Here is a 27,708-nt window from a genome sequence, read left to right on the forward strand (position 1 = left end):
GTATATTGCGTTTGAGCATTGGTTCCAGATTTCTGAAGTATATTGGTAAGAGGAAGCTGGATTGAAACATGTAAATTCTACCTAGGATACGTGTTATCGGTTGTACTTCTCTTTCACAATTGAATCCACGTTTGAATAATCTTAGCAAAAAATTGTTTTGAATTAATTTTCTGGACATTTATTTGATTTCTATAAGAAACAGTTGGCATGTCAACATTAATACTACTTTTGACTATTATTACTATTACTTTTTGGACTCTCATGTGACTGACGTGTCTTGGTATCTGTCCTATAAAGGTGTCTGTTGTGACAATGTTAAATGTGTCTGAACATGCGATGTCTTAATGGTTTGTTTGTTAATGCTTTCATTAGAATGTTGTCAAGTAATTAGTAAATTTACTTTGAGAAATTAGTGCACTTCTTGTGAATATTCTGAGAGCTTCTAAATTTTGTTGTTATTGTTACTTCAAGAACACGTTTCTCTCTTGTTTTTTAACCTCCCAGTGTTCTTTCCCTATTGGTACTTAGTCCCCAGGTGGGGGCAGGGGATCCCGCTCCCCCTGCTTCAGGTCATCAGAAAGCAGGAAACCGATTCCACATAGGGTATAATGGAGAATTGATCTGCGGGTATCTGGGGCTCGGGAGGGGGGGGCTGCTTTTTGAGATAGTGGCACCAGATGTTCAGCATAGTGTCCGATACCTCTCCTCAAAAGACCCTCCAAGTTTCAAAAGGATTGGACCAGGGGATCCAGTTCTGTGAGCCCCAAAAGAAGGTGCCCTTATCCTTCATTATTTCCAATGGAGGGAAGGCATTTAAAAGGTGTGTGGTCCCATTAACTGTGCTGGCCAGAATTCACTTTGGAGTTCAATCATGCTTGTCACAATCTTGCTCCTGGCTCCACCTCCAAAGTCCCCAGATATTTCTTGAATTGGACCTTGCAGCCCTAAATGACTTTGATAGATGGGTGGTCTGACTCAGGATAAGGGCTCTTTTGTGTGTTCACAGAAGGTGAAGGATTTTATGTCTGAAACACTCAAGTGTTTTTTGGCAGTGTGATGTCTTCCATCGGCACCTGGGATGGTACAGCTCATTCTACCACTTCGTTCTTCAATTTCTCCCTCTTCCAAAACACACTTGTTTAGGAAAACACAATCAGTGTGTCTCTGGCTTAGGGAGAACTGAGGAACAGGGAGATCCATATTTGTCCTTCTCTTTGCAGAAAGAAAACGGAGGAATTCTGATGATGTCCTTTGAGACCAAGATCTTAGCCTGTGGAGATAACACAGCGACCATTTCAGCTTTGGCAGGTTTGTGGCTACTCCAATGCTGTATTCTGTTCATTCCTCTAGAGTTGGGGGAAAGGACAAGCTTAGATACCTGTGGGATTGTGTACTGAAGAATACAGCCTGGACTGTCATTGCATTCTGGTTTTTGTGCAGGAGTTATCCAAGCAATTGCTAGGTGAGAACAGGTGGCAAGAAAACGGTCAGGGTTAAGAATTGGCAACACTACCACTGAGGTCTCTCCCCACCCAAACCCCTCCCTCCACAGGCTCCACCCAGGGCCAGTGCCAGGCTTGCTGGCACCCTAGGCTGGGAGGGCAGGGGCCACCCCCTGACTCCCGGAGATTTAAATTGCGTAGGAGGGCACCCAGGAGCAGCCTCTGCCCTTCCTGCGCTCATGAAAGGTCCTGGCAATCAGCTGATTGGTGGGGCCTTTAAATTGCCTAGGAGGCCGGCTCCTGCTCCTGGCCACTCCCCCAATCACACAGGAGCTCTGGAAGCAGCTGGGCCGGCCTCCCCCTCCATTTAAAGAGCCTGCCAACCAGCTGGTCAACTGGGTCTTTAAATCATGTGGGAAGGGCAGTGGCTGCTCCTGCTTCCTGTGCGGTTTGAATCACCGGCAGAGTAGCCCTCAAGCCTCCCCGCCCCCCAAAAATCTCTAGGTATTTCCCAACCCACAGCTGGTTACTGTATTCAGGTGGGGCCTGGTATTCAAGTTTGCAGTACACTGGGCAGGGGAAGGCCAGTTCTTTCTGGGCTTTGAGGGATGGGAGAGCTCCCTCGATCCCTTAAAGCCCAGAAAGAACACTTGGCGCCTTCCCCTGCCCAGCGTGCTCTGAGTTTGGAGTGTGCTGGGCAGGGGAAGCTACATTTTTTCTCAGCTCTGAGGGATCGGGAGAGCTCCTCCCACCCCTCAGAGCCAAGAAAGGGTCAGGGACGGCACGAGCGGCGATGCTGTGAGCTGGCATCCAAGGCGGTTGCCTAGTTCATCGACTCCCGTGCGCCGGCCCTGATCACGTCCTTGCTAAGCTTTCTTCCCTCTACAAAATCCATCATCCCAGGCACTGGCCCCAAATCTTCAGAAATTTGCAAAGCAGAGTTGGCAACCTACATTGGAAGTCTGACTGGAGAACAGGCCAATGCAGTGTTTTCATTGACGTACAGCCCTCGCTCCTGGCAACATGCGTAAAATTTTAATCATTGTGAGCTGCTTTTGAGGATAGTTTTTTTTTTTAATCTATAAAGCAGGATGAAAATGCAATAAACTGGAAGGACTTAATAAGCTACCCTTTCTTCTTCTACCACATACTAATTTCATTTCATTTCTTTTTTCCCTCCCATTTAGATCATTTTGACCATATAAAGACAACGATAGGTGCAGAATACATAGGGATTGGTGCTGAATACGATGGAGTGAATGAGTTAGTAATTTTTTTAAAATGTCTTTATGTATTCATTTGGGGCCAAAGTACATGAGGTGTGGGGGGTACAAAAATGACTTTGTAGTGTTGGACTTTGTAAATTTAAAGGGCAGTGCTAAAAAGTGGAAAGGAATTTATTGTTTGGTCTACTTGCGGTTTTGAAAAAAGAGCACCATTGTCACAGACCTGCAGCATATTCAAGCAAAACAGGAAGTACGTCAAGTATCGTGAGATCTCCTTACTAGTGTGAATGAGACTTCATGGCAAGTAAACCAGAAAGTAGTGGATGGAAAACCTACTCTAGGAATGTAACACCACTGAGAAATAGCTGCGGCCATTGCTTGGAGGTCAAAATTAAAATAAGGTTTTTAAAGTGTTTGGGACATTAAAAATTGTTGGAATTAACTCAGAAGAGGACAAGAAGATAAGTATTATTGGACATATTATGTGTGTAGACTTTAGAAGGTTTTAAAAGGGAACAAAAATTGTAAGGAGCAGCAAAAAGTCGTGACCTCCATTTTGAAACATTTAAAGACTTTAAAAATAAATATCTTGATTTTGGAAGCTTGGAGGATGGCGAAATCAGGCTTATTATAAAAGGCAAGTCCTATTCTTTTGAATCTGATAGTTGAATTTGAATTTGGTGAGGTCTAAATTTTTGCTGTTTTTTAAATGTCAGAACACAAGCAACCCCATACAAGGGCTACTTCATTAGAAAAAATGCAGGACCAATTAGAAGCAATGGAGGCCAGAATGATGAGAGGTATGAGAGAGATGATAACTGAATCGAAAAAAGAAATTATTGAAGAGATTAAATAAGATATGGAGGATCTCAGAAAGGAAACCGAGGAAACATCTAAGAAAGTGCAGGAGGTAGAAGGCAGAATGAAAGTATATGATTCCACCTTGTTGAAAATGCAAGAAAAAGTGACAATCCATGACTGCAAACTGATGGAGACTCAGATACGTCTGAGAGGAGTACCCAAAAAGGAAGATGGTGATCTAAAAGAATATATAATAAAAATAATTGCAGAATTTTTAGAGGAAGATCCTGAAGATACTAAAAACATGTATGACTATATGTATAGAGTGAACTCACTTTATGCCAAGAAAAACAACTTACCAAGAGATGTTATTATAAGATTTATGACAAAGGAAATGGTGGGAAGGATCATGAATAAAAACTTTGAAAAGACATTGATAGTGGGAGGTAGTAGAGTAAGAATTATGAAGGAGTTGCCAAGGCACGTGTTAAATGATAGAAGAACATATAAAAAATTGACAGAAAAATTAAGAGATAATGGAATAAGATTTAGATGGATAATACCTGAAGGTCTGAGCTTTGAACTTCAGGGGAAAATTTCAAATGCACAGGAAATGTGTAGATTTTATGAAGAAAATAAAGAATTTGCATCATGATGGATTACAAATTATTGTCTTGGAATGTAAATGGACTAAATTCACCTCAAAAAAGAAGGGCAACATTTCATTGGATTAAGAAACAAAATTAATATAATTTGTTTACAAGAAGTGCATATTAAACAAAAGGATTACAAATTTTTATGGAATAAACAATTGGGACTAGAATTTTTTTCATTGGCTGAACAGAAGAAAAGGGGAGTGATTTTTTATATTAAACAAGAATTGGACCCAAAATTAGTGTTTAAAGATAAAGCTGGGAGATTTGTAGCAGTAGAAACAATATTAAATGGAAAGAAAACGTTGCTATTGGGATTGTATGCACCTAATGGTGCAAAGGATGCTTTTTAAAAGACATTATACAACAGCTTGATGAACTGACCTATGATCAAGTTCTGATAATGGGAGATTTTAATGGAACAGTTAAGAACTCATTGGACAGGTCTGGAGGGGGAAAAAAACAGTAAAGAAGGAAAACTGCCAAAGTCTTTTTTTTTAATTGGTTAAACAAGAAAATCTAGAAGATATATGGAGGAAATTTAACCCTGAAGTTCGGGACTATACTTTTTTTTCAGGAAGACATAAAACTTTTTCTAGAACTGACTTGTTGTGGGGAACTAAAGATTTAGGTCTTATAACAAGGAAAATAGAGATTTTACCTAAGATTGAGGCTGACCATAACCCAATAATGTGGATTACAAAATTGTCCAAGAAGTTGAGAAGACGGGGATTGAATGAAGATTTGCTACAGAATAAAGAAACAGTGACATACCTAGAAAATGAAACTAAAGCCTTTTTCCAAATGAATGACAAAGAGGACATAGATTTCCAGATGGTCTGGGATGCTTACAAAGCAGTAATGAGAGGACTGTTGATTACTTAGAATAATAAGGACAAAAGAGTAAAAGAGAAACAGATGTTGGACATTCAAAATGAGATAAAAAAAAGAAGGGGTGTTGAGAAGAAGGCCAGGGGAAAAAAATTATAAGGGAAATTACAATATTACAAACTCAAATGAGACATTTGTTAAATAAAGAAGTGGAATGGAGTTTGAAAAAATTGTAGCAGAAAACCTTTGAGGGAGAAAATAAACTGGGAAAGTATTTGGCTTGGCAATTGAAAAAAGAGAGGGAAAGTAAAATTATTAATAAAATTGTGGTAGATGGAAGAGAAGTGGTTACCCAAGAGGGAATAAAAAGATAATTTTTTAAGTGTTATGCCAAATTATTTAAAGGTGTTAAAATAAAGAAGGCGAAGATAGATGAATATTTACAAAAGGTAAAAATAGAGCCCTTAACTGAAAATATGCGAAAAGTTTTGAATTATCCAATTGAAAAAATAGAAATTGAAGCAGCAATCAATGCAATGAAAAATGGAAAAGCACCTGGGCCATATGGATATACAACTAAATTTTTTAAAATCTTCAAAGAGGAATTAATACCAAACTTGCAGAAGTTGATGAATACGATAAGAATGAAAGGGAAAATACCAAACACATGGAAGGAAGCTGTTATTTCGTTGATACCTAAGGAAGACAGAGATGTCACGAATGTAAAAAATTATAGACCAATTTCGCTATTAAATAATGACTATAAAATTTATACAAGAATCCTGGCAGAATGGCTTAAACAGCATTTGATAAATTTTATAAAGGAAGATCAAGCAGGTTTTCTTCCCAAAAGACAAATAAGAGACAATATTAGAACTGTTGTAAATATTGTAGAATATTATGAAAGACATCCAGAAAAAGAAGTAGCATTATTCTTTGCAGATGCAGAGAAAGCATTTGACAATTTAAACTGGGACTTTATGTTTGCAATAATGGAAAAAATGGAGCTTGGAGAAAGCTTTATAAGAATGATAAAAGCAATATATTCTGAATAAAGCACAAGGTTATGTATAAATGCAGATCTTACAGAAGATATGAAAATCTGCAAAGGTACAAGACAAGGTTGTCCACTTTCACGATTGTTGTTTATAATGACTCTTGAAATATTATTGATGCAGATACAAGAAGAAAAAGCTATAGAAGGATTAAGAATAAAAGGATTTACTTATAAATACAGAACTTTTGCTGATGATATAATATTTATAAATGAAAACCCCATACAAGTTACACCTTTGTTGTTAGCTAAAATACAAGAATATGGGGAGTTGGCAAGACTTTGTATTAATAGAGAAAAATCAAAAATTCTGTGTAAAAATATGCAGATAAATAAACAACAAGAATTGCAGAAACTAACGGGCTGCGAAGTCACCTCCAAGGTAAAATATCTGGGGGGTGGAGATAACAATGAAGAATATTGATCTGTTCAAAAATAATTATGAGAAGTTATGGCGTAAAATGGATGAAGACAAGTTAAAATGGAACAAGCATAATTTGTCGTTGTTGGGTAGAATAACTGCAATTAAGATGAATATTCTACTAAGAATAATGTATTGTTTCAAACTATTCCTATTGTGAAGGATAGTAAACAATCTGATAAATGGCGAAGAAAAATTTCAGAATTTGTGTGGGCCGGGAAGAAACCAAGGATTAAAATGAAAATTTTGACAGATGCAAAAGAGAGAGGTGGATTTCAACTACCAAATTTAAGATTATATCAGGAAGCAGTTTGCTTAGTGTGGATAAAAGAATGGATAATGCTGTTAAACAGAAAACTTTTAGTGTTGGAAGGCCATGGAAATAAATTTGGCTGGCACGCATATTTGTATTATGGAAAAAAGAAGATGGACATTTTTTTCTATCATCATTATATATGAAATAATTTTTTAAGAACATGGATGAAATATAAGAAGTATGGAGATGAGAGAAGACCATTATGGATAGTACCGGCGGAAGTAATAAAAATAACAGCTGAGATAGGGGAAGAAAAGTGGTTGTCATACTATTAAAAATACAAAGTGGCAAAATAGAACTGAAAACTGCTGAAGAGTTGAATAATAAATATGATTGGTTTCAAATGCAACAAATAAAGAGCTTGGTGGAGAATGATATTAAAACTGAAGGAATAAGGAAGAAGCAAACAGAAATGGAAAAGTTCTGCTTGGAGACAATGATAAATTAATTTCAAAAGTCTATAAATTACTTTTACAATGGTCTACAGAAGATGAAGTAGTAAAATCTCAAATGATTAAATGGGCAATTAATGTAAATAAAGAAATACAGATGGAAACTTGGGAATATTTGTGGAAGAACTCTATGAAACTCTCAACATGCCAGAATATCAAAGAAAATTGTTTTAAGATGATGTACTGATGGTATATAACTCCTAAAAAATTGGCAAAGATGAATAACAAGATGCCAGACAGATGTTGGAAATGTAAAAAGCATGAAGGTTCTTTCTACCATATGTGGTGGACTTGTGAAAGAGCTAAAATGTTTTGGCAGATGATTCAGCAAGAGATTTCTAAGATCTTGGGATATGAATTTAACAAAGTTGCAGAGACTTTTCTGTTAGGATTACAAATGGAAAAATTTCCAAAAGAAGACAGAACTTTAATCTGGTATTTGCTCTCAGCTGCTAGGACATTGTATGCGCAGTTGTGGAAGCAAGAAAAAATACCAGAGAAATGGGATTGGATTGTTAAAGTTATGACATGGAGTGAAATGGATAAGTTAACAAGAACTTTAAGAGACTATGATTTAGAAGTATTTAAGATGGAGTGGAAGAAGTTCAGAAGATACACAGAAAAAGAATGGAAAATAAAAGGACATTGGAAAATCTTTGATAATGGTTAAGTATAAGTGGGGGGAAGATATGAACTTTGGTTCTTATTAATTAGGGGTACCTTTTAAAATTATGTTTTGGATTTAGTACACTGGCGGGGGTCAAGTAAAGGGGGGAGGGGTAGGTAGAAAGTAATATATGGGATTAAAAAAAGTAGTTATTAATGATATAAGACATTGAATATATTGCCATATGTTACTAATAAAAATTGTTTGAAACCAACACTTTCAAAATTGTTTGAAAGTGCAGGTTTTCCTATGGATCAATTTGTCAGTTAAAGCAACCCCAGACAGATTTCACAAACCAATATGGCTTCCCTCTGGGATGCTGATTGCTCGCACTAGGCACACGGGTGAAAAAATCCTCCTGAACTTCAGTGTAGGAGCATATCAGACCTTCTTTGGTAAGCATTTTTTGTGCACTTGTCTTCCTTACTAATAGGTTGTTTCTGAAAAAGTTGGAATGATGATAAAGCAGAATGGGTACAGGCTGTTGATTTTTTTTAAAAAAATGGCAATCAATGATTTTTGTATTAAAAACTGGATTTTTTTTTAATTTAAAAATTTGTTATAACATTTATTTTCTATAGCCAAAGGCCATTACAATCGATCACAGAAAGGCAAAACAAGTCATTAAAAACTTCATTACAATAGCCAAATATCAAATGTAATATTTGCTGCAATTCTAGGAACACGTTCCTGGGAGTAAACACCATTAAAGAAAGCGGTATTTCCCAATAGACATGTTTAGGATTGCTCCCTCTAAGTTTCACTGTTGAAAGTGGTCTCGTTTAAATCAGATTGTGAATTTAAAGCAAACTTGTTCTCTTAAAATTCATTGTACGTCTCTGTCTAACACACTGAAGGAAATCCTGCTCAACAGTGACTTGATGTAAATGACGCAGGCATCATGAGGACATTTCTCTTTTCATAGGACATTAGTTTATTCAGTAGACTTGTCATGTGCATTTGCCACTTTGGGAATTTTGTGTTAGTTTTGATGAACGATCAAAACCCCACAAACTTTTTTTATCTACAGCAATTAGATTGCTTGCATGATACTTCCATGAAAGGAGGTTGTCATTACTGACTGGCCATACATTCTTGATTCCAAACCAACTGAACAAATAGGAATGGTGTCTGTGGTCCTCTTTTCAATGTAATGGATTCTACAGCTTCCTTTAGAAAGTTGGCAGTGGCTTTTGGGACAAATCCTCCAAAGTTTGGAGAATATTTACAAAGAAATATTCCTTGCAATGCAATTATTGTTTTTAACAATCAATACAGATGGCAACCATTTTTGCCAGATGTATCACCAGCCAGGAACACTGTGTGTGTACATTCAAGCCTTAGGCTTAGCCAATATGAAAGAAGAAAAAAAATGAAGAAAAATATTTTGTACATACCATACAAGCTGAAATCAAGAGTTTGCCCTCCATCAGTGGCTATTAGCCACAAGGTATAGATGGAACTCTCCGTCTGGGGCAAGTGATGCTCTGTATTCTGGGTGCTTGTTGGGGAGCAACAGTGGGAGGGTTTCTAGTGTCCTGACCCCACTGCTGAACCTCCTGATGGCAACTGGGTTTTGTTTTGGGTTTTTTGGCCAGTGTGGCAGAGTGTTGGACTGGATGGACCATTGGCTCGATCCAACATGGCTTCTCTTATGTTCTTATGTCATATGTAAAAGCTTTTCTATATATGGGTATTGTTTGTTTGTTTATAGTATTTGCCCTGCTTTTCTCTCTGAAGAGATCTAAAGGGGCTTGGTGGTAGTAAAAAGTCGCAATCAACTTTTGGTGACCCTATAGGCTTTTCAAGGCAAGAGATGTTCAGAAGTGGTTTGCCATTGCCTGCATCTGTGTAGCAACCCTGAACTTCCTTGGTAGTCTCCAGTGTTCCCTCTAAGCAGAGTCAGTGTGAGCTAGCTCACAGTTTTTTTAGCCTCCGGCTCACACATTTTTGTTTTAGCTCAAGAAAATTGGCCCCAGAGCAAACTAAATTATGCATGAGCTCACAACTTTAATGACAGTAGCTCATGAAGTAGAATTTTTGCTTACAAGACTCCACAGCTTAGAGGGACCATTGGTGGTCCCCCATGCAAATACTAACCAGGGCCAACTCTTCTTAGCTTCCAAGATCTGACGTCCCTGGGCCATCCAGGTCAGGGCCCAAAGGGATGTACAGTATAATAAACACCATATACATAAATCACTAAACCAAGCTAACAGAGAAGACACACAGGCTGTGAGCCAGTAGCTTATAGCCAAAGAGGTTATGTCTGATTTAGACCAGTGCCAAGGACATTTTGCAGCCAGGGACTGCAATGCTGATTTATGTAGCCAACACATTTGACCTGCCCAGCACTTCTCTCATTTTTGGCAATGGGAACCTCAGTGCAGAGAACACGTATCTAGTGTCAGTTGTGAAGAGTGCACTGCAGCTCTTCCTCCCCAGCAGAAGAGAAAGGATCTAGCCCAGAGGTGTCAAACATGTGGCCCGGGGGCCAGATCAGGCCCCTGGAGGGCTCCTATCAGGCCTCTGAACAACTGTCTTTCATCTGTTTCCTTCTCTCTTTCTTCCTTCTGCATGACAGTTTGCTTTGTAAGGCTTGCTCAATTGCACAGGAGCTACAGAGCAAAGCCTCTATTTTCTCTATTGGCTGAGGCTCCTCCCTTTAACACGCCCCCCCTTTGATTGTGTTTGTGTCCTTTATAAAGTTTATACCCGTTCTACCTAATAGGTACATGCATGGCCCGGCTCAACATGTCCTGACCTTACAAGGTCTCATTTATGTCAGATCCGGCCCTCATAGCAAATGAGTTTGTCACCCCTGATCTAGCCCATTCTCCATGTAGATGTTGGTGCTTTTGTTGGCAAATACACAAAGCAAGAGGAGTCTTTTTCCAGTTAGTTCTTCAGATGCTTTTGTAGAGAGAACAGTCAGTTCAAATGCAAGTGAGGCTTGCAAATGTTATTGTCTTCTGACTTTTGGAGCTGGAGACCCAGCGCAAAGAATTAAGGAAACATCCATTGCTTTCTTGATGAGGGATGGTTACTGCCTTATATGGTTTTTCAAACATAGGACTTGTGCCAGAAAATGCAAACCTATTCTCAGGATTTTTGTACTTGGGATCTGTAGCCAAATAAAATGAGGAACAGCTGTGAGCCTTTTGAAGAGATGTTTTTTTGAATTTCACCAGGCCCAGATTGCTGGAAATGATGCTAAGTTCATGCACTTTAAATGGCTTCTTTTCTATCCCTGAGGGAGGTGGGGAGAAACAACACCAAATAAACTCATCAGCAGAGAGTATCATTTCAACAGCTTTAGCTGTGCTAGTTGGCTGCAACAAAATAAAGCACAAGTCGAAGACAAGCCAAGTTTATTCTAGCATTCCATCAGATGCATACAGAGTATAGCAAGAGGTAACTTTCTAGTGTCAGCTCCCCAATCAGTATGCAGAAACAAGCTATAAAGCTCACCCTCCCACACACACACACACAGTTCTTTTTAGTTAATTAAGCCCTTACTTACTTTACTTTAGTTAATTAAGCCCTAACTCTAACCTAGACAGCCCAGGGTAGCCTGCATTTGTCAGATCTCAATAGCTAAGTAGGGTGCACCCTGGTTAGTACTTGGATGGGAGACCACCAAGGAAAGTCAGGGTTACTATAGAGGCAGGCAATTGCAAACCACTTTTGTTCATCTCTTGTCTTGAAAACCCTACAAGAGTCACCTGTGCCATCAGCACTTTCCACCACCACCATTTGCTATGAGGTGCCCTGTGAAAGGGGATGAGATTGCAGTGATTGTTTTCTTTTGCTTTCAACAGGCACCCTGAAGGCCTGGAGGATGTTTCCAAATACCCGACATTGATCCAAACCCTGTTGGACAGAGGCTGGAGTGATGATGAAGTACGAGGTGTCTTGAGAGAGAATTTCCTTCGTGTTTTCCGGCAGGTTGAAAAAGTAAGGCGAAAAAAAATATGATGAGCCATGCTTTGTTTTTTCCCCTAGACCCTCTTTTTCTTAAGTGTGATTTGGTCAACAAGCATGAATGTTAATGAATGTAGAATCAGAACAAGTGAGGGATCACTAAGATCATCTGGATAGATAGCTTGCTCATCTCTGGAGTGGGAGAAGGCTGTGAGCTCTTTCGTCACCGTGTGTAGCACAGCGAGTCCTCGTAGGGTACCTGTGGGCTCCATGGAGCCTACTGCTGTGTTTCCTGGGGCCTTCTCACTTTGTCCCCAAAGCAGAGCCTGTTCTGACTTTCCTGTATCCCACTGGAGTTAGGAGATGCTGCAGAAGAGGAGGCATCATCTTGATGTCTAGAGGAAGCAGCCATTTTGGAAAGCAGCCATTTTGAAAATCCTCCATCATAGGAGGATACTTCTTTTTGGAATCTCCAAGCATGTTATGATTGCCTTGGTTAGGTTTACCAGCAAAGGCTGGTAACTCACCAGGAGAGTTCAGGACAGAGGAGGGGGAAGAGAATCTTTTCAACATGACACCAATGTGTGACATCACTTCCAGTGAAAGGTGATATCATTATGGTGGGAGTGATGCTTTAGAATTCACCCAAACCTTTGTTTTTTAAATCTTAGAGTGTCCCTCATCACAATGGCATCACTTATGGTAGTTCACTAAAAGTGATGTCCCATGATGCTGAGGAGCGTCCTTAACTTTCCCAAGGGGGTAGCCAAGAAAGCTCCTGCTACAGCAGGAGACCTGGGCCTGTAGCCCCATTTCACATGGCAGTCATTTTATGATTGACTTTGCCCCTGTGGCTGCCATTTTGTGGTAGTGCCCAATACCCTTTCTTAAATTAAAAGTGACCAGAGGCTCAACAAGATTGGGGGGACCCACAGGACAAGCTTAAAACCACAGTCTGTTTTGAATAGAGGAACATAGAAGCTGGAAGATCTTCAGAATACTCACCATAGCAAAGGCCCAACTGCTGACACCCTTTCTCCAAATCAAGAAAAAAGTCAAGTGTTTCATGACCACTGTCTTGCCCATTTGTTAGAGAAGTAAGAAGCTAGTGGCAGCATATTTTGAAGTATATAAAAAGAAATTATTGGATGTGACATACTAAATGAAATACAGCATCTTCAATCCACTGGTAATTGCCATTAATGGAAACTATTTCCATCCCCAAGAGGGCAACTTCCTCATTTTCTGCTCCTGGCTGCATCCCAGAATACCTTTCCATATGATGGCTGCATTTTATAACATCGCAACTAAACACACACAAAAATTGATTTTAGGAAGGGAAATTGGTCTATAACTTTGAATGGGATCTAAAGTCTTATTGCTAGCAAAACAATTTATCTGTATCACTCTGAGAATATTCAGAGCAGTTAGCAATCTTGGGTTGTCAGAGCCATCACAAGGCTTCTCCAAAGAAAAAAATCACAAATTTACCCAATGGAATGAATCAGCATCATTAAAGCAGCCTCCCCTCCCCCCCCCCAAAAAAGGCTTTGTATAAAGAGCTGGATGTGTTTTGACTGAAGTATTTTTTCAGTAATCATTTTAAATTATGGCAATACACATGGCTGATCACTTATCTTAACTGTTATGTACCAACCTCTTTCTTCCTTTCTCCCCCCTTCCCATATTACATGCAGCCCAGACCTTTTTTTCTCATAGCATCAATAGAATGGGAAGGTTTTTACTATAGGATGAGTTCAACAAGTTAAATGTGTGTCATGGGTGCTTCTGAGCAAAACTCAACTGGTATAAACATAACCTTCTGTACTATCCCAGGCTTTGCATAAATGCTACTTAGTGGTTCAGTACTTTGCATGTAGAAGGTGGTAACTTCAAGCCCTGGCAGCACCAATTAAAGAATCTTGGAGGGCAAGATTTGGGAAAGACTTTTTCTTTGCCAGAGAGCCTCTGCCAGTCAGAGCGGACAATACTACTGAGCTAGGTGATAAAATGACCTAACTTAATACAGGAGCGATTCATATGGCCAATGGGTCTTACCTTCCAGTCAGGGCTGGATCTAGGCGGGGGCAAAGGGGGGTGCTTGCCCCGGACGCCAACGGAGAGGGGGTGCCAAATTGAGTATGGAGTCCATTCTATTCTGTGGGCCCATAAGATAGAATGGGCCCATAAGGGGGCATAATTTTTTAATTTTGCGCCCCCCGCCCTCAAAAAACATGTAGATCTGGTCCTGCTTTCAGTTAGCTCTGAATTTGAATTGTAGGTGCGGGATGACCAGGCTTCTGAGCCAGAAAATGAAGAAGAAATTAACCTGGAACTGGTAGCAAATGAGTGCCGCCTAGAACTGAATCCTAGACCTGGTGGTTAGTACACAATTGCTAAAGCTGCCATTTTGTACTGAGAGACCCAACAGTCTAATCTTTAACTGCTGTTGTGCCTATGTGGCAGCCATGTTAGGAAAAAAAAAAGAATTAATAAATCTGCTATGAAAACACACAAACTGATGGTATCTGATCTTTGAAGGTGATAAAGTATTAAGGAAATTCCTGAAGGACTGGGGACAGAACCTGGGGAGGGTAGAATTTGGAGAGAAGAGGGAGCTCTCCCACAGCGTCCATCCAGTAGCTGACATTTTCTCCACAGGGACTGATCTCTGTATTCTTAAAATCAGTTTTAATACTGGGGGTACTCCAGGCCTCACAAGGTTGGCAATCCTATCAAGTTTGTATGGGAGGGGGGGAAGTATGGGCCCAGGGTGAGATTTGTAGGGGGACCTGGGAAGGTGATAGTGGAGGACCTCTTTCGCATTGGGAGTAACTTGGGATATAAAACAAATCACTTCAGTCACTTTTCTGAATTTTCAAAACAGTTTGGAGAACTTTGGCAATTCTAAGAAACCCGGCAGGGATTTCTTAGTATCAGTGTTGATGGAGAAGCTTCCATGGGATTCATTCCATTAGCTACTGACAATGTTCCCTTGTAGTGCTTTGCTTCAGGGAAATGTATGGTGTGTTTTGGAGAGGATTGCCAGCTCTGGATTGGGAAATTCCTGGAGATTTGGGGGTGGAGCCTTGGGGAGGGTGGGGTTTGGGGATGGGATCTTAATAGGGGAAGCAGCCATTTTCTCCAGGGGAACTGATCTCTGCCCTCTGGAGATTGGCAGCCTAGTTGTACAGCATGCTGTCTCTTCATGCGGGGCAAGGGTAAAGGTTCACAGGCCTAGTGCAAGTCCAGCTTGAACTGTGTAGAAGATTCCATAGAGTCTTCCTCAGTGAGCAGAATTCCATGGCTGACGAGTCCATGAAAGTTCTCCAAGCCAAAGTCAGATGACAGGCTTAGGACATATACGCATTTTGGCCACGCTTCTAATTTGATCTTTATTTTTCTTGTTCTGGAGTACAACCTGTAATCTACTGCACAACGCACTCACCCTACGGTTGACAGGATATTATTGCTGCACAATAACCATGGCGCGGGCAGCCAGCACCATTTTTGTTTGTTTGTTTTTCACACATGCACATAAGTGCATATTTGAAGCACTGGCTCCTTTTTGACAGCTCTGCAGTCTCTCTGCCAAGTACTGTGATCTCGGTTTCTATTCAATTGTATTTCTCCAACAGAAATCACTCCCTTTCCCACTCATTTTATAGGACTCTATATATTTCTGTGGCATTGTCCGAGTGCATCCTGCACCTTTTTCTCTCCCCACAATATTATAAAGTGGCTTGGATTAAAGTTCCGGGGACAGAATCCAAGCCACCTAGGGACTATTTCCAGCACTGTCCCACCCCAAGAAACAGCAGAATGGGTAATTTTTCTTGAATTTGTCACTCAAAGACAACTCCCCCCCCCCCCCCCGTGGACTCCCAATCACAACAAAACATTGCGATGAAGAAGCGCACAAGCAGTGATTCACAGCATTTGCACAAAGATGCAATGATTCATATATGGATAACAGCTTTTTTTAAAAAGAGTGAAAATGGAATGGAAGATTCAGACTTCCCAAATGGCTTGAGTTCGCAACAGAAGACTTCAGACATCCAGAAATGCAGGGTGAAACCACTTATATCTGTAAACCCTGGACTTTCTCTGGTGTCAGAAAACTTGCATTTGGGAATGGGTGACACCAGAGAGGGGGTAGGACGACTGGGGAACAAGAAACTGATTATTCTGTTTTAGCAGCATCACTGGCAATTTTTGAGCAGCAGATGAGCAAGCACTTGTCAGGGATGCTGTAAGTAAGGGGTGTCAAATGTGTGGCCTGCGGGACACATCCATCCCACACAGGGATCAAATCCACACACACACACCCAGCAACATTGTTCTGCTTCTTCTCCAGAGCTGCTGCTGCACCATACCTTGCTTTCCTCCCAGCTCTTTGCTTCCTGTTTCCTGCCTCTTCCCCTCCTTTCTTGTGCACACCTGGCACACAGAGAGCTCTGTGGCTGCTTTGTGGTATCTCCATACCTTGCTTTCCTCCCAGCTCTTTGCTTCCTATTTTCTGCCTCTTCCCCTCCTCTCTTGTGCACACATGCACACAGAGAGCTCTGTGGCTGCTTTGTGAGGGAGAGACACAAAGACAAGCCTCTCTCTCTCTCTGCCTCTCCCTCTCTCACACACACTCACCCTTCTGCCCGCTTCTCTGGGGCTGCTTCTCCTCTTTTAGGGATGAAGGGGGAGGAAAGAAATGGCAGATTTAAGACCAACAACATTTTATTCCAGGTATAAGTTTTTGTGTGCAAGCACACTTTTTCTTTGGAGAAAGGGAGGGAGGGAAGCTGGGTAGGTAGAAGGATGGATTCATCTAACAAGTATAATGTGCAGTGAGAAAATTGTTTTGGCTTATTCAGAAAATGTTTTGGGGTTGTTGTTGTTTTTTTAGAAAAATTTATTTCTCTGTTCCTATCTGGATTCATTTTCTTCCAAAAAGATCCTGATTAGGAATTAGAACACTTGGATTGGTATTTATGATAATAGCACACATTGGTAATGAGACAGGAAAACTAGCTTTCAATTCAGTCCAGGTTGCATTTGCCTTGAGCTTCGTTATCAATTGCAATTCAGGAGTTTCTCTTTGAAATTGCTTTGTAAGAGCACTGCTATTCTTAGGCCAGCAACTGAATGCTGTAGTTTTTAATGTCAGGCTTATGTCCATTTCTTTTTTGCATCCTCCTGGACTGAATCCTCCTGGATAGAACTGAGACCTAGGTTTTCTTTCTCATTACCAACACTGGTATCTCCATGCCTGCTACCCCTTTGCATATCGCACCTAATCCAATCAAGCTGTTTATTGACATTCATCTGCTATTGCCATTTGACATGTGAAATCATCTTTATAAAGTTTACATCTCCAGTACCTCACATTACATTTTATGGAACACATGGTCCTTATGATAATAGCACACATTGGTAATGAGACAGGAAAACTAGCTCTCAATTCAGTCCAGCAAAGTGACATTTATGTCAGATCTGGCCCTTGTCACAAATGAGTTCAACACCTCTGCTCTAGGCTGATCCTGCATTGAGCTGAGGGTTGGGCTAGATGGCCTGTACTTCCCCTTCCAGCTCTGTGATTCTATAATTCTATAACATGATTTTTAAATCTGCAGGATAACAGCAACGACATCAGATTAAACGGCTTGTCTGAACGCAACCAAGTTTTCCCTGAAGGAAGAAAATCTGGAAATCGCTGTTCCATACTAAAACTTGCAGTCATCATAGGATGGTTCTATGGAGGTAATCTAAGACAGGAAAAAATATCCAGTTCAGCTGCTACAGGGAAATATCAGCACTATGAGTTTAATACTAGTTTGAAACCAGTTTACCTGGCCACAGCTTCTTACAAAGAAATTTGGGAACTGTCATTGTTGGAAGGTGCATCAGACCCCTTAATAGAACTTCAGTTCCCACTTCCCAGTCCTCCTGGCACGCAGGGCTGGATTAAACCCTGTGGAGGCCCCTTAGACATTCAAAATCCCTGTGGCTGCTTTGTGAGGGAGAGACACAAAGACAAGGCTCCCTCTCTCACACAAACACACCCCCTTCTGCCCGCTTCTCTGGGGCTACTTCTCCTCTTTTGGAGATGAAGGGGGAGGAAAGAGAGAGTGAACAATGTTCCCCTCACAAATTATCTCAGAGTTGGAGCGCCTGCCCCACCGCCTGTGGCCCCTGCTGCAGCCTGCAGGCAAAAGCCCCTTTGACAAAGCTGTGGGAGAGAGGCAGAGAGAGGCAAACTTGGCAATGACGCCAGCAGCAGCTGCACCAGGCAAGTCGGGCAAAGAGCGGTTCAGTTGCTGGCTGCGCATGCAGACTGAGAGGGCTGCAAGCAGGGGAGGGAGCCAGGCCGGGGTCCCTAAAGGCATGGGGCCCCATAGGCCAGTGCCTACTTGGCCTAATTGTTAATCCAGCCCTCCTTGTATGGTACTGGGGACATAAAATTTTCAGAAATTTTGAAACCATGAGAGAAAAAGAACCGTTTTTCTCTGGAGTGGAGGGAGGGAATGTCATTTTGTGGAAAATTGAAATATATGCATTTTACTGCATTGGTCGCATCAAATATATAACTTACTTAGCATTTACTACTGTACTAGCTGAAATGTAGAAGTTTATTGTGCCCTCCTTCAAATGCTTCACACTCTTTAGGGTTGCTATCTTTGGTTAGGGAAATTCCTGGAGATTTGGGGGCAGAGCCTGTGGAAGGTGGAGTTTGGGGAAGGGAGAGAACTCCACAGGATATTACAAAGACTCCAACTTCTGAAGCCGCCATTTCCTCCAGGGAAGCCAATCTCTGTAGTCTGAAAATCATTGGTAATTCTGGGAGGTTAGCAATCCGATGTATGGTTATTCCTTCCAAACACAAACGTCTCCAGTTATTCTGAAATATAAATCTGCCTCCCCATTACAATGAATGTTGTTCAAATGGTAGTGGAAAGTGCTTCAAATCACTACTGACTTAAGGTGACCATGTGGGGTTTTCAAGCCAAGAGACGTCGTTTGCCGTTGCCTGACTCCATGTCACAACCCTGGTATTCCTTGGAGGTTTCCCATCCAAATACTAGCCAGGGCTGACCCTGCTTAGCTTTTGAGATCTGATGAGATTGGGCTAGCCTGAGCTATCCAGGACAGGGCTGTTTAGGATTCTCACCCTCCTGCTGGGGGCGGGGTTCTCCCAGTTTGAGGGCTCACAACCTATTGGTATGGAGCTGGCCCCGGGGGGCATCCGCACCTCCAAAGACCTGTCACATGTGATGTGCCCAGTATGATGACATTACCCAGAAGTGACCAGGCATGTCACACAGGGATGCTCTAGCAATTTGGGTAAAAACTCTATGGTGCTTTAGAGTTTTTACCCAGATTGCTAGAGTATCCTCTGCATGATGACCCCGGCATGATGACATCACTTCCAGGTGATGTCATTGCACCAGGCATATTGCATTCAATGGAGCTCTTGGGAGGGGGGAGATCCCCTGCCCTGAGCCAGTTAGGACCTGGCAACCCTATGGCTGTTGTTCAAATACACTGCCTGTTTTTTTTCCTGAGTTTACTCCGGAATCTATCCAAGACCAGGCCATTGACCTGTGCTGTGATTCTGCCCCTCTCAAAAAACAACATTTCTTGGGGTACTTTCAAACAGAGATTTTTTGAAGTGGATTTTGCCGTTCTTACACAGTAAAAATCCAGCCACAAAGTGTATTATTTAGTGTATGTGAATGCACCCTTTTGTCTCTTCTTCCCTACTAAAATGGTGCCTCGGTCTCAGGGTTACCATTTACCAGGTGCTGGCTGGAGATCTCCCACTATTACCAATAATCTCCAGACAACAGAGATCAGTTCCCCTGGATATAATGGCCATTTTGGAAGGTGGACTCTATGGCATTGAAGTCCTTCCCCAAACCCCGCCCTCATCAGCTACCCCTCTAAAAATCTCCAGGTATTTCCCAACCCAGAGTTGGCAACCCTACTCTTTTCCTATGCATTCAGGGGAAAACATTCTCAAACATTTCCATACTGCAAACTTGGGAGATGGGGTATTTGCAAGTAGCTCTGTTCCCTGAAAGGATCCTGGGAATTGGAAGTGTGATGGGGGCGGACTGGTTTGTATTTGTCTTAGTGAAGGACAAAGTCTGCTCTAGCTGATCTCAGGGTTCCAGAGGAGAGGAAATTACTGCTCTTCCAAGTCCTGTGTTAGCCCTCACAGGCAGCCTGTACTGAAAGGCTTTCCAAAGAACATGAGGCTGCCTCTCTGCTTCTCTCTTTCAGTAGGAAGGCAGCGATAGCAACAGAAGTCAAGTGACTCCCTTCGTAATCTCTCTCCAGGCGTTAGTAGCAATGTCAGGGGCTGCTGTGTCCGAGCTTTGAAAAATTACTAGTCCTGATGCTGATGCGTTCTGAGAAAAGAGATCCTCTGTAATCTAAAATCAGCCTTTCAGAGTTGTGGGTTTGTAGGGAGGAAGGAAGAGCTGGTTTTACACAAACTATACCAGAAGGTGTGAGTTCCCCTGCGTCAAACCGGCAGCAGGAATTGGCGAGTGCAATGTAGCCAAGAAGTCACATAGAACAAGTAAGTGGGGGATATGAAAGTGAGAAATGCTTTGAAACAACAGGTGAGGCCAGATTTTGCTATGGTCTACTGAAAAGATTAGATTTACAGGGCAAACCTAAGCAGAGTTCTACCATTCTAGACCTATTCAAGTCAAAGGTTGCGTCCCCTGTTTAGGACTATTTTGAGTACCTTAAGCTAGGAACGAATGGTTTTCCACTTGTGCACTTTCCACTGAATATATCATTGCCCCAAACTCCAAGGTATTTTACCTCAGGCTTGCAGCCTATCTTGGGGCAGGTGGCTGGTGGGCAAATCAGTCATTTCTCGTGTCTCTTCTATAACCCATTTTCTTCACTCCGGTATCTGAGAATTGTTAGCATCAGACGTGTACAAGTAAGTTGATTAAGAACAGGTTATCTGTACCTGGTTGGCATATTTTTTATCCTGCCTTTTCTCCAGGGGTGGTGCTACGATGTACATGGTGCTTCTTTCCTTCCTCCATTTTATCCTCATAGCAACAAAATAGGTTCTGCTGTCATGGTCCAGCAAGTTTTGTGAGGGATTGTATAAGGAGAATAGACATTCATGAAGGACAAGTCCATCCATGGCTCATAACCATCGTGATGACAGCAGGGAACCGCAATATTCAGACGATGTCAGCCTCTGAATAACAGTGCTGGGAGGCAACATCAGAGGAATATTTTTGGCTATCCGTGCCCTGTTTCTTGACCCTCTAGGGCAGGGGTGTCAAACACATTTGTTAGGAGGGCCTGATCTGACACAAATGGGATTTTGTGGGGCCGGGCCATGTGTGTCCTAAAATGTAATGTGAGGTAGTGGAGATACAAACTTTATAAAGGACACAGACAAACACAATTAAAGATCTTATGTTTTAACTTAAAATACAAACATGCTTAAAACTCTTGCAGTATTTTGTTTAAAATGGAAAGGTGGGGGAATAGTGGGATTTGGCAATGCAATTTTTAAAATAAAACATCAAGAAAAAGACAAGGATCACAGCAGAAACTAAAAATATAAAATGCTCTGAGCCTGGGAAAGCATGAAAGGTGGGGAAAAGTGGGATTTGGCAATGCAATTTTTAACAAAACATCATTATTTGCAAGGACGCAGCTCCAGGAAGCATGAGCTTCAGCCCGCTGTAGGAACACTGAAACAGAACAGACAAATTTGCAAGGAACATGTAGAATGGATTTTCCATTAAGGTCTCTGGGCCCTATCTATCTGGGCACAGAGACCTTAGTGGAAAATCCAATCCACATTTTCTTTGCAGCTTTGTTTCCTGTTGTAGCTAGCAAAGACAAGGCAGAGAGAGCAGGGAATTTCAGCAACCTCAGAGCTTCAAAGGGTGAGGACAGGAGGAGGAGGGGCCTGATTAAAGCCATGGGCGGGCTGGTTCTGGCCCCTGCGCCAGACATTTGACACCCCTGTTCTAAGGCAACTGGTTGGCCACTGTTCTAAGGCAACTGGTTAAACAGTTTCTGGTCATGGGTAGCCATGTTGTTCTTCAGTAGAAGAGTACGATTCAAGGGCAGTAGCATCTTAAAGACCAACAAGATTTTCCGAGTATAAACTTTCAAGAGTCAAAGCTCCTTTCATCCTTGAAATCTTAGTCTTTAAGGAGCTATCAGAGTTGAATCTTGTGTGAAACAGGAGGCTGGACTAGATGGACCTCTGGTCCAATTTAGAAAGGCTCCAATTATTGTCTTAAAAAAGAATGTGGACTTGAATCCAAATCCTCCAGAGCTTAATTTAACTTTCTAACTGTTAAACTACACTGGCTGGCTATATACAAAAAAGAAGCGATAAATATTCTAAATAATGAATAGACAAAAGATAAATGTCAAAGATCTTTTAGACTGGTTTCTGATATTTAGTAGCATTCTTTATGCCCTCCCAGACTGGGGAGAAAAATCTCGGGGGATTATCTAGGGGCCACATGAATGGTAGGGGGAAAAGAATGGAAGGAAAGGAGCCTTGCTTTGTCCATCCCACCAATGAATGATCTTTTTTTGGGGGGGGGGGGGTGGTACAGCCTTCCCAGAAAATGCCAAGATTTTTCTCTTTCTTTCTTTCTTTCTTTCTTTCTTTCTTTCTTTCTTTCTTTCTTTCTTTCTTTCTTTCTTTCTTTCTTTCTTTCTTTCGTCTGTCTTTCGTCTGTCTTTCTGTGTGTCTTTCTTTCTGTCTGTCTTCCTTCCTTCCTTGGATGATGAACTTGTTGTCAGCCAAGGTCCTGATTTTATTCCTGTGCAACTCCCAGAATGTTATAAGCCCTTTTAATAAATAATAAGCAGTGACAACAGAACATAGGCTATGTCTTTTGCATCTTCCCAGGGCTTTTTGCTGTGTTTGAGCAAGACTTCTAGGAAACTGATGAAGTGGCAGATGTATTGCTTCAGTGTTTTGTGAAGACAGAGCCATTTTTAAGAGAGAGAGAGAATTTGTGAGTTTTTCCCATGGAATGTAAACTACATGAGGTGGTTAACCATAAATTGCTGTGTTTCCTGATTCACATATTGATGTTGGAGCTCAGGGGTTAAGAAGTTTAAGTTATTTATTTCACATTCTCTGCTTTTCTCTCCAGTGGGGAGGGACCCAAAAGGACTGACCTCATTCTCATATCCTCACAGCCAACCTTGTGAGGTAAATTAGATTGAGATTCGGACTGGCCCAAGATCACGCAGCAAGCTTCCAGGGCAGAGTGGGGAGTTGAATCCAGGTGTCTCAGATTCTAACCCAACACTCTAATCACTGCACCACACTGGTTGCCCAAGTGAATCATGCAGTTCCCTCTCTCATTTTGTCTCCTGAAGTGTGAGATTTTTTGATCTCTTTCTACATAGAAAAGCAGTCCATATTCTCTGGCACCAGTCCCTAGTAAGCTGCTGTCCTGATTTGGGGTGTTTTTACATTCAGTTTGAGCCAGAGTTTTACATTCAGTTGATCCAGAGTTGATCGCCTGCCACTGTTCTGCTTTAATTATTTTCCTTTTACATTTAAGCATTTCAATTTGGGAGGGGGGGTGTCTCTGATCAGAGGGCAGCCGGAATACCAGTGCTTAGTTAAATGTATACGATTGCTTGGAAATCCTGTCAACACTGCAAAAACAATACAAATTTAAATCACTAGATGAGGCAAACAATGATATGTAAAAATTTCAAGTGCTGTCAGTTCTCATGAAAATTACTGCACCTTGTGGTGGCTTTTGGAAGAGTCTTTTAAAACGCAGGAAAACTTTTACAATACAAGTTTGAAACGCCCATATAGAAAAGACCAGACCAAAACTAGTCTCGAGAACGCTTTTGTGGCCATGTCGAAACCCGTCTCACTGAAACAAATGTAAATGCCTCGGGAAGCAACGATGCAAAACAGTTATGAGAACTTTATGTAATGTGAAAGGTGAGTTTATAATGCAGAGATATAGAGTCGCAAACTGCCAGTGTAAAAACACCCAACAGCTCTTAATAGTGTTGAAAATCTAGATGCACGCTCTGAAAAGATCTTGCTTGTTTTCATCTTTCTGCTGCAATGACAATGGAAATAGCATCTTGCCCGTTCTTGCTCTCCCTCTCTCCGGACTGTGGAGCAGATTCTGTCTGCTGGTGAAAAAGGAGTAAGGCTCCCCTTGGAACAAAAAGGCTGGGCTGGGGACCATGGGAGCTGCACAGACAAAAGCCACATGTGTCTGTAGTCAGGAGGGGAACTGGGTGAGATGGAGAGGAAAAGCTGCCTGGATCCACCGAGCTGTTGCATATTAACCTCTGCCAACTGACTGGAACACTTCATGCCTCTGAAAGCAAGATCTGGGACACCAAAGCTTATGCCATAAGGGATGTATTACAGTGCGCTTCCAAACAGACTGCCAGCGAAGTCAGTAGGTTCAGAAGGCTGTAACTCTGCATAGGAATCCATAGTTGGCTTTGTTTTGATATTTTTGGCTGGAGAAGATAGACATGGCAACAGCATAGGGTTGCCAGATCCAGCTGGAAACCTCCTGCAGATGTGGGGATGTAGCCTGAAGAGGACAGGGACCTGAGTGGGGTACAATGCCAGAGAGTCCACCCTCCAAAGCACCCATTTTCTCCATGGGAACTTATCTCTGTCATCTGGAGATGAGTTGTAATTCTGGGGGATCTCCAGATTCCACCCGGAGGCTGGCCTCCCTATTGCAACTCTGTGGGATGTTGCTATGTCTTGTCAGAGCTGCAGTTCCTCACGTTCCCCTCCTCCCACTTCTGCATAACATCTATATATCAATTTCTCAAGTGTGAGCAGATCGGCAGATACCTAAATCTGCAGATCGGGCCCACACTGAAAGAAAGGAGATTTTTCTCCAAACTAGAGAGGAAACCCAGAGTTGTAGTCATAATCAAAAAAATAAAAAGTACATTGGGCAAAGTTTAAATCCCCACAAAGCAAAAACATTCTCTGTGGATGGGCACCTGAAGAGGACCCTGCCACATCTCCCAGGCCCTGCCAGTGATACAACAGCTCCAGAGGGCCCTGCCTGCTGCCCGGGGCCCTGTCACCCCCACTGTGGCAAGGAAGTGGGCAGGTGGCTGGGAGAGCCACTGCTGCTGCTGTGACTGCTGGTGGTGATGGAAGAAAGTTTTAAAAGCTGAGTCAGCAGCTACAGAGACAGGGGTGAGACTGTGCTTAGTTCCTAACCCCTCTCACACCTTTCTACACTCACTGGCTCAGCTGTCCTTTTCAAACTCTCGCACACCCTTTCTAAAATGTCAGCCTGCAGATGAAGAGGTGAAGGTAAGGAGACTGGAAGGGAAGAAAGAGAGTTGAGGGGAATATTGACAGAGAAGAGTGGGGGGGGGGGGGGAGAGACATGAATTTTGGAGAAGGGGAGAGAGAGAAAATGGTGGTGGGGGGGAATGGGGTGCACCCTCCCTTCAAGTTTCTTGTGAGTTCCCATTTGAATATTGTAATAGCAAAGTCTGCCCAATCTGGTAATACTTAAATCCAGTTATTGGAAGCCATAAATGGTCAAGATCAATTTTCTACAACCCTGAAAAATGCCTCAGTTTTGCAGAAAAATCTGAAATCTAAAGAAAGACCAATGAGGGAGGGTAAAAAACCCCCAAATGATAAGAACCTTGATTAAAGCCTGTAGCTTTAAGAAGTGGAAGCCCTCAGTGGCTGTTGCTAGGCATTCTAAGCTACATGATGTTGGGTCAGTCACATACTTTCAGTGTAGCCCACCTCACAGTGTTGTTGTGAGGATGAAAAGGAGAGGGGAATAATGTAATCTGCTTGGGACCCCACTGTGGAGAAAGGTGGGATTTAAATGAAGTAAATAAATGTAGCTGAAGATGGGAGGCAAATAGAAAGTAAGTTGGTGAATGGCTGAGCAGAGATTGAAGCAGAGAAAGGGGAGAGGATATGTGGGTTGCCAGGACTGGGAAAGGGAAATGATGAGGGGAGGAGAATATAGAGGAAAGTGAAGTGCTCCTTGAGGTTTCCCTACCATGCAAATGGGCTGGGCCCAGCACCCAGCACCACACAACTGGCCATAGTTTTCCTTGGCAGAGCCTGCTTTGGTAGGAACTGAAGACAGAGGAGCAGCTAAGATAGACTGGCTATCGGGTGGGAAGGAAAAGGGGAGAGGTCATGGGGACTGCTAGGAAAGAGAAAGAGGAAATAGTGTGTGTGTGTGGGGGGGGAGAAATTAGATGCCACCCCATAAATCCCTATGGGTTGCCTCTTGTTCTTTTCTATGCCTGCTCTGTGCTACCTTCACTTGCTTTGCACCAGCCTGGTCTGGAGAGATTTAAAAGCTAGGATCAACAAATCCAGAGAAAAAAACATCATGTTCCTGTCTGATGTTTACAGTCATTTGAAATGATCCTTACCAGTTGCTGCATGTGAAATCTCAGGCACAAAGCACAGTATGTCTGCCAGCCTCCAACAGTTCAATTCAAGTAGGGACCGGGTGTGTTATCACAAGAGGCATATGGTGGATGTTAATACACCAGGCTGTAAGCAGCTGGCAGAGCTGGATGCTGCAACTGACTATGTTTATTTTAGGGTTGCCAAACACCAGGTGGTGACTGGAGATCTCTCAGAATTACAGCTGTCTCCAGAGATCAGTTCCCCTGGAGAACTGGGGTGCTCTGGAGGGAGGGCTCTATACGGCATCATATCCTTTTGAGGTCCCTTAGGGAAGGGATGGTGGCTCAGTGGTACAGCATCTGCTTGGTAAGCAGAAGGTCCCAGGTTCAATCCCCGGATCTCCAACTAAAAGGGTCCAGGCAAGCAGGTGTGAAAAACCTTAGCTAGAGACCCTGGAGAGCCACTGCCAGTCTGAGTAGACAATACTGACTTCGATGGGCCCAGGGTCTGATTCAGTATAAGGCAGCTTCATATGTTCCCTCCCTAGGCTCCACTCCCAAATCCCCAGGGACTTCCCAAACCAGAGTTGGCAACCCTAGTTTTGTTTGGAAACTTCAATCACATTAACATCAAAACATGATGTGTAGTGTGTGACAGCCAACAGTTGTCTTTAAATCTCTGCAAGGCAGGCATGTGCAGAATCCAGGATACACAGCAGGAGAGGGCAGGGGGGGACTTTCAACAATTTGCAATAGTTGTTGGAGGCGCTCTGGCAGTGAGCCTAGGTTAAGACTCAGGGAGTAAATGTGTATCTTCTTCTTGGGATCTGAAAATAAGAACATCAGAGGGGGTGTGAATGTTTACCATTTTCTGAAAAGGATAGTCTTCTCTAGACAAGCTACCCTCTTTTTAAGTCCAGGTGGTTTATGTTGTTAGGATGGGGATGACCCCCAGGGCTTTATCAGTGCTGAAGATGGAAAATACATTTTGGGACTGGAGACCCACCTTTTAATCTTGCAGTTACCACTCCTACATGTATCCACCTCTGACCAGAAACCAGTTTCTTCTCACTGGTTCTTTCTTGTTGTGTGTGATTTCATGCAGAAGCTGTTTGTGTTGGGAGATTTCTAGGCCCCTCTGGGTAGAATGAGGCTATCCCTAAGTAAGATCCTTCCTAAAAAGGGATATTTGCAACGTTTTCCTGTGTGGGAGGAAGTCCTAGTAGCTTCCCTGAAAGGCAATCTTGGATGTGGTCCCTTCATGCTAGTGACTCATTTGAACTAGAAAGTCAGCACTGAATGCATCATTTGCTGAGTCCTCAATACTTTCCTTTCTTCTCACAAAAGCTCATACTCTACCACAAATTTTGTTAGTCTTCAAGGTGCTACTGGACTCTTATTTTTCATCCTTCTACTATTTGTTCTTTTCTTTCCCACTTTGGTCATAAAGCAGCCAAAGACAATAGCCTTTCTCAGTGTGCGAAATGAAAGCTTGATGGA

General features: G+C 42.2%; 1 protein-coding gene across 1 annotated transcript in view; it reads left to right on the forward strand.

The window, feature by feature from the left end:
* LOC132582643 (dipeptidase 3-like) overlaps positions 1-14,305 on the forward strand; it is a 35,350-nt gene extending 21,045 nt beyond the window's left edge. Inside the window, exons 7-10 of the mRNA XM_060254311.1 lie at positions 1,221-1,308; positions 2,630-2,705; positions 11,685-11,820; positions 14,069-14,305. Coding sequence (XP_060110294.1) covers positions 1,221-1,308; positions 2,630-2,705; positions 11,685-11,820; positions 14,069-14,173 — 405 coding nt within the window. The 3' untranslated portion in view covers positions 14,174-14,305. The remainder of the gene's footprint in view (positions 1-1,220; positions 1,309-2,629; positions 2,706-11,684; positions 11,821-14,068) is intronic.
* Positions 14,306-27,708: the final 13,403 nt, after the last annotated feature.

The sequence above is a fragment of the Heteronotia binoei genome, chromosome 14 (genome assembly GCF_032191835.1).
Source record: "Heteronotia binoei isolate CCM8104 ecotype False Entrance Well chromosome 14, APGP_CSIRO_Hbin_v1, whole genome shotgun sequence".
NCBI lineage: Eukaryota > Metazoa > Chordata > Lepidosauria > Squamata > Gekkonidae > Heteronotia > Heteronotia binoei.